Source organism: Peromyscus eremicus, chromosome X (genome assembly GCF_949786415.1).
Source record: "Peromyscus eremicus chromosome X, PerEre_H2_v1, whole genome shotgun sequence".
Classification (NCBI taxonomy): Eukaryota; Metazoa; Chordata; class Mammalia; order Rodentia; family Cricetidae; genus Peromyscus; species Peromyscus eremicus.
The window spans coordinates 41,444,912-41,459,825 of record NC_081439.1 but is presented as its reverse complement, the minus strand read 5'-3'; the positions used below and the strand labels follow the sequence as shown (position 1 = coordinate 41,459,825).

Sequence of the window (14,914 nt, the reverse complement as noted above, 5' to 3'; positions counted from 1 at the left end):
AGACCCTATTTACAATAAACAACCCAGGCAGACCAGTATATCCTACTAAAACATTTTATAGAGACTTTCAAGTGTCTTTCTGGCACTTAAATGCTACTAACAAGATTAACAAGCAGGTCTGGGAAGTATTAGCATGTTTATAAGCTAGTCTGCTAAGGTCGTTCACTCCTCTGACATTGCCCAGGAAATGAACCACAAAATGACTATTCATAACTCCCTCTCTCCCCCATTTCCATTTATATGTACATATGTACACATGAATAAAATATTCACAATTCTCATCTTTTAATTGTAGCTATGAAGGTATTTTCATATTGACTTTTGCTGTGCCTGCACATCTCAGCTTCTCCTGATCCATCTATAGTTCACTCTAGTCTATTATTTGATTCATTTTTTATTTTTTTCCATTGGCAGAAAACTTCCTAAAGCATAAATAGAAGAGTTGGGGAAATGTAATGAATCTATTCTTATATGTGATAGAATACTTTTAGATTAGCATGCGGTGATTACATATTCAGAAAGATTTTTATTAACCTTTTTGGCTAACACATTATCTTCAGAAACATATTACTTAGGCTGGAGAAATGGCTGAGTGGGTAATAGTCACTTGCTATGCAGCCCTAAGGATCTGAGTTCAAATCCCCAGTATCCATATAAAAAGCTGGACATGGCTACACACACATATAACTCCAGTGCTCTGAAAGGGCAAAGATGGGTGGCTCATTGGAACTTGCTGTCTGTCAGTTCCAGATTCGGTAAAAGGTGTTTGTCTCAAGAAATTAAGGGGAGAGTGACAAGGCAGCTGACATCCTTTCTTGGCCTCTTTTCATGCATGAGTTTGTATAATACCCTCTATATATGTGTATAAAATGTGTATAAGACACATGTACCCCCAAATACACCATATTAGTTGTCCAAATATCTTGATGAATTTGAGTTATTGTATAAGAAATATTTTTCCTCCATGAGTAACATATAGGGTAACACAAAGCTCAATGCTTAGGGACATTATGACTATGGTTGGTGCCAGGCCATATGCATTTGTCTTATATGGGAATTTGACCAGGACTTGACTTTATTTTATCTGGAAAGTGGGAATGGTGTCAACTTTAAGGATAGGATCAAGTGTAGAGTTGTTCAGATAGACTTACAGTTGAGAATATGAAATGAAATACATTCTAGGATATCTGTTAGGTTACTTGTCTTAGCCCTAATCTCAGGAAAGCTCTGAAAAGAAGTAGTGGGATGTAACTCAAAAGTCTTTTGGTGTTTTCAGCATAAGTGCACATCAACATGCTTATATTAGGACTGACAATGTTTTTTTCCCCATCCTTTATTCTCCAAAGCTACAAAGAGTATCCAGTGATCTTCACAAGACGGTGGTGACAGAAGAATCTGATTGTGTAGGTAAGCCAAAGAAAAAACTACCAGCATTACAAAGAAGGACCAATAGGGTTATGGGTTGATGTCTAAGGTGGTGCATCCCAGTAGGAGACTGGCCACATTTGGTTATCCTAAGAGCCAGTTTTCCATACATAGGACTAAGAGCTGAAATGTACAGGAAGAACAGGCATGCAATGATAGTGGTGATGATTTTAAATATCAGATCTCTACCCATTTATTAACCTTTTTTTTTTGAGACAGGGTTTCTCTGTGTAGTTTTGGTGCCTGTCCTGGATCTCACTCTGTAGACCAGGCTGGCCTCAAACTTACAGAGATCCACCTGGCTCTGCCTCCTGAGTGCTGGGATTAAAGGCATGTGCCACCATCGCCCGGTAAGTAATCAAATTATTTTTTCTCCAGTTGTTTCTTCATTATCAAATATCAACAGGTTGTGATAAGGATTCAAAATATAGGCAACTACGTGCTTCATTGTACAGATGAGGGCCCTAGTCAACCATTTAGCATACAGGAAGAACATATTAACTTGGATTTTCTTTCTGTATAGGAGATTATATGGACCATGGCTATGAAAAATATCTGTTTACAGGAAGCTTTATAAGAAGAAAAAATGACCAAAAGGGAAAACAAAACTTCATTCTAAACCAACAAAGGAACAAATGAAAAAATTATACTTTGTGCTGACTATCTGATATCCAGTGGCTTTGGGGACTAAAATGGAAGTGGAGAAGCTGAGAAAGAAAAACAGAAGAAACACTTGAAAGTTTCAGAAAAAGGACTGACACTTCTCAGTTTCATTCACCCAGTAGTTAATGAAATCACAAAAGATGTGATCATTTGCTGATGCTGACCTGTAGTTAGGAGCCTTTCAGACTGCTGACAAGGAAAGCAGATATGTTTTTGTCTTTTGTACAAGGATTTTAAAATTTTCAATGCGATAGTGCTGATTTATACAATGCTCTAATAGTATATTTTTTAAAAAGAAAGGTATGTACATATGCAGGGTATGAGGAAGTGAGGGGGGAGAATAAATACATGCTCTGTCTACCCCCACTTCACCCACTCCATCTCCTGGAAGGAGAGGTGGAGTGAATAGGATTTGAAATTTTACTGCTGAGAAACGGACATTTTCTGTATCCAGGTCAGTGTTCAAAGGCCTAATGCTATAAGAAAATTATCTGAAGGGGAGAGGCAGTTCAGGGTTATTAAGTTATTTTAAAATGTTGTCTGGGCTGCTGCCCTTTGTGAAGGGAACAGGATGCTTCTTCCCAGGGGGACAGGATAAGAGGCAATCAGAGATGCCTAGGAGAAGCTCAGGAATGTTTGAGACTTTGCACATATCTCAAACTGCATGGGAACTCTTAAAATTAAAATAAACTAATTTGAACATGATTATATTTGGTTCCTAGAAAAATTCCAAATATGTAGCTCACCCTGGGTGCATCTCTCTGAGCATTTCCCCTAAATCCTAATACTAGGCTTAGTTTGAAAGGAGATGAGAAAAGCTACTCACAAGTTTTGTGTGATGTACTATGTATATTAAACTATATATATTATAATTAAGGGTTTTTAAAAGCCTACACATATGTTTTAACTGTAGTTATTATAGCATATATATGATATACACACGTGTATATATATTTATATATATTCACTTTGAAGAACTACATATATAGATTTTCAGCATCCTTCTATAAACTAAAACCTGACAATGTATGACATTTTCTTAAGACTATGGCTATCAAATTCCTAGCTCCCAAAGTAGATCCTACACACAATGCTCAGTGAAATGTGCTGTATCATAAATGTTAAGTAGCATTGATCACCAGGAAAGAGAAGAGGATTAATAAATAGTATTTAGGAAAAACAAAAGACCCTATTTTTTTTAAACAAAGCCAAGACTCAGAGAGATCTCAGTAATTACTTCTACATCCCTATTTTTTCTCATTTTATTAGTACTTTGAGAATATGGTAGAATGCATAATGAGTTTTAATGTGTTCACCCTCTCTCCTCACTCCTCCTTGATGTATTCTTCCTTTGTTCTTCCTCCTCCTTCTTTGAAAACCCATAGAATATACTTTCTTCTGCCCATATACTCCTGGATGTGTGGCTTTCACTGAGCATGGTTGACCCACCAGATATCACACCCTTAAAGAAAATGGACTCTTTTTCTCTCTGAGCCAATATCAGTTGTCAACATCTCCTCAGCTAGGGTGTGGGACTTTGCTCCTTGCTCCATGCTCCATGCTATTTCCTTGTGTTTAAGGGGAAACCCAGGCTCACATGGACTAAGTGAAATGTCAAATCATACTAGCAGATAAAGAAAGACAGACTATGGGATTCCAGTTTGGGTAGTGCTAGGAATAGAATTGAAGAATTTATACATGCAAGAATTCATCTTTCGATATGTATGAATCAGATGTATCTGTTATGTGTCATTTCCTATGCATCAAGCAACATGAGACAAGAGAAACTCAACAAAAATTGTAGCATAGGGAGATGGAGACATGGCTCAGTTGTACAAAGTACAATTGATACTCTTCTAGAGGACGGGTTTGGCTTCTAGCACTTAAATAGTAGCTCACCCTCTTAAGACCTTGACAGAAAGAGGCACAAACAGTACATAAACATACATACAGACAAAATTCTCATACATATAAAATAAAATAATAACAAAATAACAAAAAAGTTTTAAGCCCAGTATGTTTTAAACATTAGACTTTATGTCCAGAGGGTATGAGAGATGCATTCAAGCCACCAATCTAAACTGATACAGAGAAGGTAGAAGTGTTCCTCAGTGACAGAGCACTTGCTTAGGCACTGGGTCCTACGCCTAGCATGGGGGAAAATGATTCATACAAGTGAGGAGGTAGAAAAAGTCTGGAAGCTGAAAAGCACAGAAAGTTACTGTCATATATTCATTAATTTCACTCACTTTTGAAATATTTATCAAGCATGTACTGTGACATAATCCACTAGAAAAATAGATACAGTATATATCTTGTTGAGTCTCTTATTTAAGTTATGATTATACAATTTAGCTTATAAAACTATGAGAAAGGGATGCAAAGAATTTTCCATAGACCTATGAGACACAAAAGTGACTAATGTCTACATCTCTCAGTGAACTCTGCAAAACCGAAGGCCAGACTGAATACTCTACATAGCACTTTCGCATCTTATTAACTTTCGTTCAGTTAATATCTTAACCTGAGCTGTTTTCATGATTATATCATCAATTAAGCAGTACTGACTATTCCTTTACCGTACTTTCAGAGCTTAATGAGACTCCACTAATGTGACCTTTGGAACCATTAAACTGTGGAGGAGAAAGCACAGCAGAGAAGACTGACCTCTGGGTTACCTTTCTTTACTAAAGCCTTTTGAAAAGTCAGAGCATCAGGGTTTTGACAGTGATGTCCAAACTTTAATTACTCACAGATATTTACCAGTGCTCTCAAATTAGACAGTCGATTCTGTTTTACATTTATTTCATATCATCATTGGTGCCAAATGGTTAAGTAAAGAATTTAATAACATTTGTCCTTTCCATCCTGATAAGATTGATGGTACAATAAGAATCCTCAAGAGTGTTATGAAGATTCATTTTCACTTGTGTAGAAAACTGTCACAAACAATTTCTATTTCAAAGCTAACATTCAGAGAATAAGTGAATGTCAGGACCGGAAATCGCCTGTAATATCATGTGGCTCTGAGTCTTTGGATGACAGAAGGAGAAACTGAGGCCAAAAAGTCAAAGTGTTCACAAATACACAAAGAGCTAGTTCATGTAGAGATTGGAACTAGATTTTAAACCCCTTTGATGCACTATTTTCTTCACATTTCCATTACATAATGTCAGCTGGTAAAAGTTGCTCTGAAGGAAAATCTACCCCAAAAGAATCTGACTAAAAAGAACACAAAACTGTACACTGCATGATGTGTTCACAGTCTATAAATAGTTTTGCCAGGATTCAACTAATATACAAACTAAATGTTAGAATACTAGTATTCTTAGGGTAGCAAGACAACAATTAGAAATGAAACCTGAAAATTGGTGTTGAAATTAGAAGTACTATGGTATGAGGGAAAGGTAGTGTCAAGATCCAAAGACTACTGGAGTTAAGGAACATCAATACTAAGATCAGAGTACGGTCTATGAACTTAAACTAGAATGTAGATTGACAAGATACAGAAGAACACCACTACCAAAAGAGAGGTGTAGAGAGTTGGCCACAATTCCCTGCAGTGAATCAACTGCTCATACTTCTGAAGCTATGGTAATAACAGGTCATAGAACACTGGATAGTCAGAACCCAAACCAGTAATTTTATCAGACATAGCAGTGCTAATGAGAGATGTTGAGTGAAATAAATGTTGACTTCAGCCAGGTGACTTTTCTTTGCTAAGCAAGAACCAATTAGAAGGTTTTGAGTAACTCAGACATGTTGAATGGCTGTAGAAACATGCCCGGATTGAAAGTAGTGAAAGTGTAGGTCAAGGTCTCTCTCTGTGTCTCTCTCTCTCTGTGTCTCTCTGTCTCTCTCTGTCTCTGTCTCTCTGTCTCTGTCTCTGTCTCTGTCTCTGTCTCTCTCTCTCTCTCTCTCTCTCACACACACACACACACACACACACACACACACACATACACACACTCGGGCCAGTAGGAAAAGATGGAAAGTCACTTGGACATAAGTTCCCTTGTGAGCGTTCTATGTTAAATAAACAGCAAACCAACAAACAAAAATAACTAACACTTAGTTTCCCCAGAACCCCATTTCTGACTCCTCCATCAAGCACCTCAGAGATAGTCAGGAATGAACCGAATGCAATGCGTTATTGCTGATTGAGTCAGCAGACTCACTACTGGGTTTTATTAGCAGATTCCTCCCAATAGTTAACAACCACAGCGTCTTTTAAGGAGGGAAAGGACTAGCTCGTCTAAAAATCCAATCCTTCCTAAGGGACAGCCGGCAGAAATATACGGTGAATCAGTTCATCTGGTAATACAGAAAAGTAGCAGAAAATCAGACTTCAGCTAGAACTAATCCATGTAGAACAGGTTATGACCTCAATTGGTTGCTCCATTTCTGTACCAATGGGGGACAGTAAATAGCATTTACATTCTTCATGAGTGAGTGGAGACTAGAGACGGTCCTAACAAATTTAATAACCAATATCTGGGCTGTTCTACTCATGCTATCCCAGGGAAGATATTACAGAGCTGGAAAAGATCCAGGGAAAAACAGCCAAGATGATCAAGGGGAAAGCTGATCTTTCATTCAAGGACAGACTAAAAGACTAAAAAGGATTAACATTTCTCAAAGCAGGAAGATGGAAATAAAAAGCATTAGTCAAGGGATGTGAGATTAAAGTCCACAGTGGGTAAATATAAATGTCTTCATTGATTTCCAAACCATTTAACTAGGGCCATTTGTTGAGGTCAAGGGATGTAGACTGAAGAGAAAGTAAAACATGCCTTGATTTATATAGAATTCAATATACTCATAGGAGTTATTTCTAAGATAAGACTGAAGCAACACATGGCGAAAGTTTTACAGAGCTTTGTGTAAACTTCGCTGTCAGTCATTTTCCAATACATCATTAGCAACTGGGCATGATGCACCCTAATTTTTGAGATGAAAATTACTAGGTTAACTGACAAAACAAACAAACAAACAAACAATCAACACCACTCATGCCTCCATATGGGATAGAGGCCTGGGATAGTTGCCATGTCAGTCTGATTCAATGTGATATTTTTATGCTTTTATTATGGCATCTATGTTGGAACATCCTGAATGCAAGTTTGGGATTCCTAAATTCTTCTGACAGTCCAGAACACAGAAGAATAATTTTCTATCTCATTAAGTAAGCAAGAGAGTCCTAGTTCTTGGCTCTGTTTGGTTTACCCATATGGGAGTATGAAACATAAAAAGGTGAAAGAAATCCTAACAGAATGCAGCAGCTGGTTAAAGGCTATTATACTGAAATTTTCATGAGTTTGACAGTAGGCCAAAAAACTACAAAATGGCAGAGAGTAGAAAAGGCAGTTGTAACAGGTTGAACAATGTTGGCGATTATTTTTTCAGTGGCAATGAAAACTGTAATCAAATAACCTGATTGAGGTGCTGGCAGAAATAAGAGAGCCCCAAGGGAGAGAGAATATGAAATCTGTAACAATGATGTATGCTATAGGCTAATAAACTAGACAAACATGTAGTCTGAAGTATCAAAATGGAGGTTCATATGAAAAGCTGGTGTCAGGACATGCATAAACACTGCCTGATTTCTACTTCACAACAAAACTCTTGTTAATGTCTTAACACCTCAAGAATGAATGCCCAATTCAATAATCCCATGGGTCTTGTGCTATTGGTATGCAAACTTCTATTGGTATTTAAACTTCTTGTTATTTGAATAATCTGCCATTGAAAATACAAAGCTTTTAAGCATTTAGCTAAGAACATAACTTGGTTTTGCCAATGGGAATCTGTGATAGTGAGAAGGGCTGCGAAACACTGTCTTCTAGGCACAAGAAAGGGATGCACTCATAGCGCCTGCCTTTACTGGATCCTGAGCTGCATAGGACTGGCCCTGCCAACAGTCTTCTATGGACTAGAGAAGGCCTCATGGGATCCCCTAAAGCTGAACAAAGTCTGGCTACTAACAAATTCTGGGATGGGGGAGTCACTGTCTTCAGTTGTGTACCAACTGATAAGCCCACCACGATCAATAGAAAGTTCCAAACTCAGGGTCAAACAGAAGGCTGTGGGTTAAACTCATTGGGTCATGAAACAAAAGTCATGAATGTAGAAACGAAATTTGTAGGGAAGAAGGAGGGTTTGGTAAGCATGGGGAAGAATAATCAGAATATTTTACTTATCAACTTATTTTCAACTCATTGTCATCTTGCTATTTTGGACCAATAAAGCATCTCTGATTATGAATGTTTCTATTTTTTTTTTTTTTTGCCAGAACATAACATCACTGAACCTTATACTTAAAATAATTTGCTTTAGCTGTGGGGTGCTCAGCTCTAAAGGCAACACTCTCGACCCAGGGCTGAGTTATCATTGCAGAAGAGGGGGCTGAAAGTTTCCAAGAGCCATAGTAGTGGACATTCACAAAGAAACAATATTAGCTGGGTATGATGTGGCCATTGCGCACATAAAGTCATAGCAGCTGTGACTGCATGCACATGACCTGTGCAAGATCAAATCGGCCAAAATCCTGGCATGGAAGGGGGCGGGGTCATGAAGTCATAGCAGCTGTGACTACATGCACATGACCTGTGCAAGATCAAATTGGCCAAAATCCTGGCATGGAAGGGGGCGGGGTCATGAAGTCCCAGCCAGACTCTATTGGCAATTGATGGCTGATGGGAAAGGAAAGTCAGTTTTCTTCCAGGATGTGATCCCAGAGAGGCTACAGAGGTTTAGAAACAAAGCACATGAAGTTGGGAGGGAAAAGTGATAGAAAGACAGGTGGGGAATTGAAGGGGAGAGACTCGGGAGCGGATTTGATCAAAACACATCACAACCATGGATGAAGTTCTCCAACAATAAAATGAATTTAAAATAATAATTTGCTTTACTTATATGTTAGACAATAGTTATGAATAATAAAAGAAAATGCCATTGAAGTATTTATTATAATGTATATTTTATAAATATTTATTTTCTGTATGTTTTAGCTTGATATATTAGACCTCTATTTGTAATCCTTAATTTTAAGTAACTTATTTATGTAGAGAACTATTCTCCATAACATTTCAGAGATGCCTATGAAAAATGAGGTGACTTCTTATTCTAGGAACTTCAGAGGCATTTAAGGACTGCATAATCACCTTTGCACTAATTTCTTCCTCTCTGTTGTTTTAGGTCTTTTACCATGTACCCAGGAAGAACTGAGCTCTTGAAAATTATCTAGAGACATTGTAGTGGGTTTGAAAGACGATGTCTGAGGCTCAAGAGCAGAAAAAATTCACAAACATACATGCATGTAAATACATGTTTAAAGCAATAAGGGCTTATGTTAGCACCTGACCATACAGTTTAGTGTTAGTGTGCTTGTCTAGTATTTGTAAGACCTTGGGGTTCCATCTTTTGTACTCTAGCAAACCAACCAGCCAGACCCCCAGCCAACCAAACTAACTAAACTGACAAATTTCAAAATAAAGATAAAATTCTTGAAAAAAAAATTCAGATCTTAGGATTCAACGTTTAGACATGGCCATTGAATGACCAAATTCGTTGATTCTGATAACTGAAAAAAGCCTTAGATATCATTTAAGTAAACACCGTATTTTATAAATGAGAAGTTAAGATTTATATAGGTTAATTATTTGCCCATGACTTCATAACTAATAACAGCCAGGGCTAGAATTTGTGTTTTCATTACCAAAACCGTTCTTCAATGTGTAAAGGAGTGCTGGGTAAATAGGATACAGAATTGCTCTATACTTTCACTGAGAAACAGCAAAGAGATCTACTGACTGAGAAGTGATCAATTACAGCATTTTCAAATTTTCTATTTGTGATTTTAGATGACTGGATTAACTTCCACTGTCCCATAGCAAGCTACAGGGATGTCTTTCATCAGATTTAACATTAAAGCAGTGATTCTCAACCTTCCTCATGCTGTGACCCTTTAATAGAGTTCCTCATGTTGTGGTGACCACCCATAAAATTACCTTTGTTGCTACTTCATAACTGTAATTTTGCTACTGTTATAAATTATAATATAAATATCTTATATGCAGGATATCTGATATGTGAACACAAATGGGGTGTGACCCACAGGTTGAGAACCACTGCACGAGAGAGAAGAGAAATATTTAGGAAAAAGGTGGAAAGTGCTAGAAATCCCTGTGAGACTGTTAATGAACCCTAAACAGTAATTCAGAGAATCATTGCATAATAGCGATTTTTAGATGGTTCTAAACCTTCATGCACAAACGTAGAAGAACCTTTATTGCAGCTCACAATGGAAATGGATAAAAGTGAGAGCTTTGCTGGTGAACTAGTAAGTCTGGAACATCTTAATCAGAAATGAAATCTGCACTGACAGCAACATTGATGTAGTAAACGTTCCACAAAAATATACACACATATTTAAATCTATATATTATTTAATAAAACATGTACCTTACATTGATGTTTCAAATATGTAATTGAGAGTCATGATATGAATACATTCAATATAAAAATAAAAAAAAACTGTTTTGTAAAGGAAGAAAATTGTAAAGTAGGATGAAAACATATTAAAGAAGTTTTTTAAAGTTAGAAGATACCTCTTTGGGGAGAAATCTAATAAGATAAAAGTTAAGCCATATTCCTGAAGAATATGTCTCGCTCTAGAGAGCCCCTCAAGTCACTTCATCGTCATCCTTTTGAGTTAACAAAATAGAGACAGGAAATCACATTTCTTGAGAACTGAAGTAATGAAGATCTAGGACTGCAGTTATTGTTTTGGAACTGAATTATAAAGAATTGATGGGTAGCAGAAGACTAAACACAGCCTCGATAAAAGATGGCAGGCTGAAAGAACCGGGAAAGCATTTAATATTTGTATTCAGACTCAAGCCAGAAGAAAGTTCAAAGACTTTAGTTGCTACTGAAGATTGTTTCATGAACCCAGTTCCTCCTAACTGTTGATGGGGGTAGCCACTTCAAAGTTAGATTTAAGTTAGACCCTTGCACGATTGATGAGAGAGTTAAACCATCATAATAACTCAATATTCTTTCTCCTTTCCTTTCTGTGTCAACTCAATATATCATAATTTAAGTTTCATAGAACATCCATCCTTTGACTCTTTTCCTTTGACTGGCACAAATGGTCGCAGAAAAAGAGTTCCACTCTGATGCTATTATTAGGTAGCAAAGGCTGAAAGCTACATATTGAGAATGAACACCTCAGCTCCACAAATTCTGGACTGTGTGCCTATGGGTTATATGACATATAATTCCTTCAAACAGTTTGTGTAAATATCCCTTGATAAATCTTCCACCTCTGTCTGAAGAAGAAATGCAGAAAACCTCTACATAAATAATATTTTTCTGTCAAATAATCACTCCCACCATCAAAGATATTACCTGGATATTTTTGTTCTACTGTGAAAATTCTGCTCACCCTCAAAAACACACCTTATATGCTTCATTAAATGTGTTGTTCCTGAAAGTGTTTCCCTATTGCATCAGCGAATTTACAGGGCTAATTTCATTATGAGTTTATTATCCACGCTTCCTTAGGAATAAAAAGAAATAGGTATTGTAGAAGAAGGCAACCGCTTTTAAAAAGAAATTCGTTTGTGAACATACAGATCAGATACAATAAATGCTCCTTTAAGGAAGTGGTTCTTTTGACTTACTTGATATAGTAGGGCACTTTGTTTGGTGAGATGGCTCTCTCCCAGGGACCCTGGACTGAAGCTGCAAAAGGATAAAAAAGAAAGGCAAGGAGGTCAAATCCATGGCTAACAGTAGAGACAGCATTATATCAGCAGAATTACATCTTTACATTGATATTGGTCTGTTTGCTCAGTTGCTCATGAAGATAGGATGGATTAAACTGCTGTTCTGAAATTTCTGGCCTAAACTAAGTGAAATTGAACTCATTCAGGCACAAAGATTAATGCAAAGGGCCAGGAGGATATTTCTACTGCTAAACCTATACTAGAAATAAAAAAAAAATGAATGAACAGGCTGATGGCTTCACTCCACTGAGTGCTTCCCTTATAATACTTCCTGTTGTTGCTTTTTATTATTTGATTGACTGGGTTTTATTAGTTTATCAAATAAAACATCCCTCTGTGATATATTTGCATTCTAAGTTATTGAAACAAAGATACTATGCTTATTAATCTGGTATGCTTATTTTCATTTAATTAAAGAGGATCCAAATCCATTTACCAATTACATGCTTAATTGGGTACTTTCAAATGTCAGTTGTTCACCATATTATTAGAAGAGACAACCAAAGGTGACTGAATGACACCTGATGATAGCACAGTCTGGTCACATAGATGTGTACTGCCTGTGTTTGGAATTCATTTAATGACTTTATTATACATAAGTCAAACCAATTATCTTTAAACTCTTCATTTTTTTTTCAATTTTAAGGTCAGGCCTCATTCTGTATGACACACTGACCTTGAACTTAATATTCCCCTTCCTTAGCTTCCTGAGTAGCTGGGGTTACAGGTGTGTGCAATCATTACCAGCTTTTCAACTTTTTTTAAATGCTTTTTTAATGTTGTAGGTTCCCCCCTTCTTTACTAAAGCTGATTCACTAAAGGTATCTTTTATGTACTGCTGATGTCTGAGTTTTTCTTTCCTGACAACAAAATAACCCTGTTGAGAAGGTACTGTTAACTTCTCCTCAACTGTGCAGCCTTCCTCCTGAATAAAGTTTGAAGAAATGGGAATTTCAAGAATCATACATTCTGGGTTCAATATTTAGTACAGAAGTCACAAAACAAAGGATATGGAACACCATCAGAAATAGAAATATAAAAAGCATATTCTAGCAATTCTCTGTGTGTGTGTGTTTCTGAAGCTTCATTCCACTAATAATTGGAAGCACAGCTGATGCTGTTATTTTCTTCACTGAAAATCTCCCTTCTAAGTTAATCTCACAGTAAATTCACTTCACAGTGTATTGAGATGGAAGAAAACGTCAAAGCTAATATATCCTTGACTACACTGTATAATATGAAAGAACAGCTTCTAATAAAAGTTAACTTCCCCCATGCCAGACAATTTAAGGGTAATGAAACTCCAGCTTCTTTGTTTTATATAGAGTAATAGAGGGATTGCATTACCCAACCTTTAACCAGGCTTTGTCCCTTGGAGATATGTTATTTAAATGATATAAGAAATGGATTTGTATTTAGCAGGTAATTATGCTTTTATCTTTTTTGCAGACAGAAATCCTTAACAGGGAGAAAAAAGACATTTAGCTACTGCTTTGAAATAGTACCTAGTCTTCCATTTCTCTCTGTTCTTTTATATTCTTTTCTTATTTCCTCACCTTGCCTTCCCATCTCGTCTTTCCCCTGGCCTTTGTCATTCTCTGCCAACTCTCTGCTTGCTGTCTTGTTTTCTACGCTAGGTTACAGCTTTTTGACTCTGATTACTTCACACTGTAAATACTATTTGCTTTCAACACATGGACTAGACTATCCAGCCTACCTGATCATATCTGATGTTCTGAGATTCTCCCAACCAAAGCCTGTTCTGGTAGGAAGCATAATGGAGAGGCAGTGATCCTATCTCCTGGCTGATTAGTGAAGTCTCTTCTTGAAAATTGTGCCATGTATAAATAAGGAAGAACAGAACTCCAGAGAGCATTTGGTGGCCTCACCCTTGCTGGCTGTGAGGGTATGAATGGCCACACTAACAGAGGAAAGGCTATTATTCTTCCCTTAAAGGTCTCCAAAGGACCAAAGCTTTATGATTTCTTTCATTGTTTTTCCTAGTTATTTATCATTACAATGGATCAGAAATTCTAATTCCAAGGAGGAGGTATGCCCTCTTGTAACAGAAAAACCAGTTTACTTTTCTAGACTGTTCTTAGGCATCTCTTAGAGGGAAGTGTGCTGGAGGTGGTTGTAGGCTCTGCAACTTGGCTAAGTGACTTGCTGTAGCTAAAGAAGTAGAGCTGGGGACCAGCCTGGGCTACATAGCGAGACTTGGTATCAAAAAGCCAAAATGAAGAAGGAACTTTCAGCTGTATAATGGGCAAGAGAATCCATGGTACTCAGCAGAGCTAACAGCCAGATATACCTAAAATGTCTATGATTCACTTTGCATTGTTCAACAAGAGGAGCAAGTCCCATTTATGTGCCAGAGGAATTACCAGAATATGTTTATTAAATAATTGGATGAATTTTAAAAACAAACAAATCCAAGTTCCTGTTAAATAAAAACTTTAAAATAGTTTTAAAAATTGTATGTGTCTGGGTAATTTGCTTGCATACATGTCTATGTACCATATGTATGCTTGGTGCCCATGAACGATAGGGGTGGGCATCCCCTGCAACTGGACTTACAGACAGATGTGCGCTGACATGTGGGTACTGGAAATCGAACTCAGATCTGTGCTCTTAACCAGTAATCCATCACTATAGCCCCAATAAGAACTTCTTCAGTTTTAGTACTTACAGTTCTTCATTGCTAATCTTTTCTTCTTAAAATTTAAAAAGCAGCTGAGCGGTGGTGGTGCACGCCTTTAATCCCAGCATTCAGGAGGCAGAGGCAGAGGCAGGCGGATCTCTGTGAGTTCAGGGCCAGTCTGGTCTACAGAGCGAGATCCAGGAAAGGCACAAAGCTACACAGAGAAACCCTGTCTCGAAAAACCAAAACAAACAAACAAACAAACAAACAAACAAATAAATAAATAAATTTAAAAAACAAAGCAATGCAAAACTGTTTTGTCTTTATGTGTACCTATCAAATAGATCCAATGGTGAGATTCAGTGAATTTTTCTCCCATAAAGGATGTGTTTTT

General features: G+C 37.1%; 1 protein-coding gene across 8 annotated transcripts in view; it reads right to left on the bottom strand.

Moving 5' to 3' along the window:
* Dmd (dystrophin) overlaps nucleotides 1-14,914 on the bottom strand; it is a 2,092,376-nt gene that overhangs the window by 199,813 nt on the left and 1,877,649 nt on the right. For all 8 annotated transcript variants that reach the window (XM_059250112.1, XM_059250109.1, XM_059250111.1 and 5 more), the window contains one exon: nucleotides 11,775-11,835. In XM_059250112.1, the coding sequence (XP_059106095.1) occupies nucleotides 11,775-11,835 (61 nt within the window). The remainder of the gene's footprint in view (nucleotides 1-11,774; nucleotides 11,836-14,914) is intronic.